This window comes from Microtus ochrogaster, chromosome 26, assembly GCF_000317375.1.
Source record: "Microtus ochrogaster isolate Prairie Vole_2 chromosome 26, MicOch1.0, whole genome shotgun sequence".
Taxonomy (NCBI): domain Eukaryota; kingdom Metazoa; phylum Chordata; class Mammalia; order Rodentia; family Cricetidae; genus Microtus; species Microtus ochrogaster.
The window spans coordinates 12,954,103-12,958,016 of NC_022025.1; the positions used below are offsets into that span (position 1 = coordinate 12,954,103).

General features: G+C 43.1%; 1 protein-coding gene across 1 annotated transcript in view; it reads right to left on the reverse strand.

The window, feature by feature from the left end:
- The window catches only part of Rsbn1l (round spermatid basic protein 1 like), a 53,421-nt gene that overhangs the window by 7,284 nt on the left and 42,223 nt on the right, over positions 1-3,914 (reverse strand). Inside the window, exon 5 of the mRNA XM_005358386.2 lies at positions 2,193-2,335. Coding sequence (XP_005358443.1) covers positions 2,193-2,335 — 143 coding nt within the window. The remainder of the gene's footprint in view (positions 1-2,192; positions 2,336-3,914) is intronic.

The following is a 3,914-nucleotide window of genomic DNA, read 5'->3' on the forward strand; positions in this document are numbered from 1 at the left end:
CTCCTGCATCCCTGCACGCTGTGACCACTCTACTGCCTGCTGCTCCTGCATCCCTGCACGCGTCTTAACAGACTCTTCATGATTAATATTCTACCTGTTTGGAAACATGGGAGGCTAATAGGCAAGTGACATCACACTCAAACCCCTAAATACACAAGCAGCAAGCAGTACTGTGGTTATTTGGACAGCACCAGGTCATGAAGCATCACATATGTGGTTATTTGGACAGCACCAGGCCATGAAGCATCACATATATCAGGGGCTCTAAACCTTGAAGTACAGAGAAATTCCGAGGGGCTGGTGAACCCTATAAATTATATCTAAAAATTTGTATCTGTATCATCTGGCAACAGATTTTCTGACTAAGTTCTTTACTCAGTTCCTGAAACAAGCAAGGTGGAATGGCTCAAACACTCAGCTGGGCCCACCCTGGTCTACACAGAGAGTTCCAGGACGTCCAGGGCCATGGAGAGTTGAGAGCCCATGTTGGGTGGCTCAGAACTACCTATATCTCCAGCTCCCGGGGGGCGGCGTGTAACACCTGTGACCTCCACAGGCATCTGCACATATATGAACATACCCACACATGCACATACCCACAGACAAACAAACACATCATTAAAATGTTTTAAGTAATCTTTCAAAAAAGAGAAGAGAATAAGCTCTATAAAACACAATTTTACAACTGTTACCAACTTAGAACTTAACTCTTGGATTCCATTATTTATTAAGCAGCAGACACCATACAGCAAGCCCAACAGTCCCTGCAGTCAGGAAACGTATCATTTGCTCCATGACGTCTTACCCTGTTTTGTTTTAGATTCATTTATTTTATGCACATGAATCGTTGGCCTGCATGTATGCAGTGCATCATGTGTGTGTCTGGTGCCTTCACAGGTCAGAAAGGGCATGGGACCCCTGGCACTGGATGGCTGTGAGCCAGCATGTGAGCGCTGGGAATGGAGCCTGGGTCTCCTGAGTCATCTCCCCCAACCCTGTTTTGTTGTTTGTAATAATTCATGATACTGTTAAAATCATTTTAGGTATCTACAGAAAAAAAAAAAGCCACACTGCCCCCAGCACCCCCAGTTCTATGACCACAAAGTTAACTTAGTGTATATTTTTCCAACTTTTGCTCCATGCATAGTTTATACATTTTTAATATTCTCTCTCTCTCTCTCTCTCTCTCTACCTCTCTCTCTCTCTTGTCTCCCGAGTGCTGAGATTAAAGGTGTGCACCACCACCTCCTGGCATAAATTTTTAGTAACTCTTTGATGACACCACACATGCATAAAGTAAATTCATTCTCTCCAGTATAGGAGCGAATATCCAAGTGAAATGAAAAGCCAACTGAAGTTCTTCTAAAACCTGGAAGACAATGAACTTTCATTTTCTCTTTGTATTATTTTATGTCTTCCCAATGATGTGGGTTAGTTCTTAATACAAGTTTTGAATACTTGTTAAATTTATTCTAAGCAGTTTGTCTCTCCATGAGTGAGATCTTCTCCACTGCTGCTGTAGAATATTAGTTTATGATGTGTTACATTTGTTTATTCAGAGATGCTCTGCTTTTGTTTACACTGCATTTCTCTGCCTGTCTAAAACACCCGATTGGTCTAATAAAGGGCTGAACAGCTACCAGCAAGGCAGGAGGAAGAATGGGTGAGGTTGACAGGCAGAGAGAAGGAGGAAAGATCCAGGGGCCATACAGCCACACAGCCAGACACGGAATAAGAAGGAAAGAAAAGATACACAGAAACAGAAAAGGAAAATACCCAGAGGCAAAGGGTAGATGAGATAATTTAAGAAAAGTTGGCAAGAAACAAGCCAAGCTAAGGCTGGGTACCTCCGTGTGGTTTATTTGGGAGCTGGGTGGCAGGCTCCCAAGAGTAAAGTGTAAGGAGTCCAAAGAATAAAAACAACCAACTACATACTCCTCACTGTAATTATTCTCTCTCTCTCTTTTTTTTTTTTTTTTTGATTTTCGAGACAGGGTTTCTCTGTGGCTTTGGAGCCTGTCCTGGAACTAGCTCTTGTAGACCAGGCTGGCCTCGAACTCACAGAGATCCGCCTGCCTCTGCCTCCCGAGTGCTGGGATTAAAGGCTGTACTTTTTCTCATTCACTTCCTTCTCATGTTTCATTTATTCTGGATGTTTTATAATCAAGTATGTTAACATACTGCCGATGTACCTTTTCCTCTTGAAGGGCGACTTTGGCATGTCCGCCACAGGGATCATCTGCTCTCCCGGACGCACCCACATGATGGGGCCATCATCACTATCTTTCCGACTCTCTAGCTTTAGACTAGAGAGTGTTCCCCACGGCAACGTACACTAGAAACAAATAATAGCACAAATTAGTTATTCTCAAAATATATCTTCAAATATGTACTAAAACTATTACGAGGAGGGATACGTGGGTGGGGTAAGAGAGAGGGGTAAATAATGTAATTATATTAATCTCAAAAAATATTACCTGAGAGTCAACAAATGAAACAGACTAATAATTAAAACAAAAAATTCTAATTCTCCTTATAAAAATCTTTACCATGTATTAACAAAGGTTAAAATTAGATTGGAGGAAAAAAGTTCCCCTCTTAAACACATATCCAACTTAAACCCACCTCCACCAAAAAGTCAAATGCACCCTTAATGGGTGATAATCAAACACACACAAACCAATCAAAATATTTGTTTAGTAGTTTCTTGACAAGGCTGCTTTTTGTCTTTTTCTTTTTTTCTTTTTTGAGACAGAGTTTCTCTGTAGCTTTGGAGCCTGTCCTGGAACTGGCTCTGTAGACCAGGCTGGTCTCAAACTCACAGAGATCCGCCTGCCTCCACCTCCCGAGTGCATCACCACCGCCCGACAAGACTGCTGGTCTTAAGGCAGAAACTAAATTCTAAAGAAGTGAGGGAGGAGGGAAGACGAGGACAAGAGCACGAGATGGAAGGATGGGATGTCTTCATCACCTCAGTCCCGTTTGAAAGAAGAGCTAAATTTTCTACAAACAAGAAGAACGATTATGCTCAAAGTACTTACTATGACTAACTGGAAAAGGAAAAAAAAAACGAAAAGTGTAAAAGCTATAAGGGGGGAAAGAAAGAAAGAAAAATAAAGTCAAAGTAGACCACAGGCTATGTAACACACGAGGCAGGACACAGTCAGTCATGCAATGGCTCAGGTGGTCGGCTCGAGAGCAGACCCACATTCTGCTGTGACCACGGCCCTACCTGTCGGGAGGGTCACACTCAACCTTGAATTATTGCTTATGAAGGAACTAACTACGCAGTTCAGATGCAGTAAGAATGCAGCAGCTGCTCCAAAACAGAAGGGAGGGGAGGGCCTGGCCGCAAGGCTGCGCAGCAGGAGAGCTCGGCACAAAACTGACTGACGTGGCCTGCGTGGGAGTCTCACAACGCATGCAAATGTGAAAAAGGTGAAATTTAACATGGAAAAGATGGGGGTAGGGTGCACAAAGTTGTCTTCTGACAGGTACATATACCTCATGCCCCAAACCCACGTGTACTCTTAATAATGAATACATTTTTTAAAAGAATATAAAATGGAAGTTGATTAGAAAAATTTTAGAAACAAAAATGGAGCATGTGCTGAATGTTTGATGCAACTGTACAGCTCCCCAGGCCAGTTCCCACCATGTTCCCACCACACCCTGGTTCTCACAAAGCTTAGTAGGCATCCTCATCTGAATCTTCTTGTACAGACGCAGTAACAAGCAATAAAGACTGAGAAATTTGGGCATCGGTGGCGCACGCCTTTAATCCCAGCACTTGGGAGGCAGAGGCAAGCAGATCTCTGAGTCTGAGACCAGCCTGGTCTACAAAGTGAGTTCCAGGACAGTCAGGACTGCTTCACAGGGAAACCCTGTCTCAAAAAACAAGCAAATAAACATAC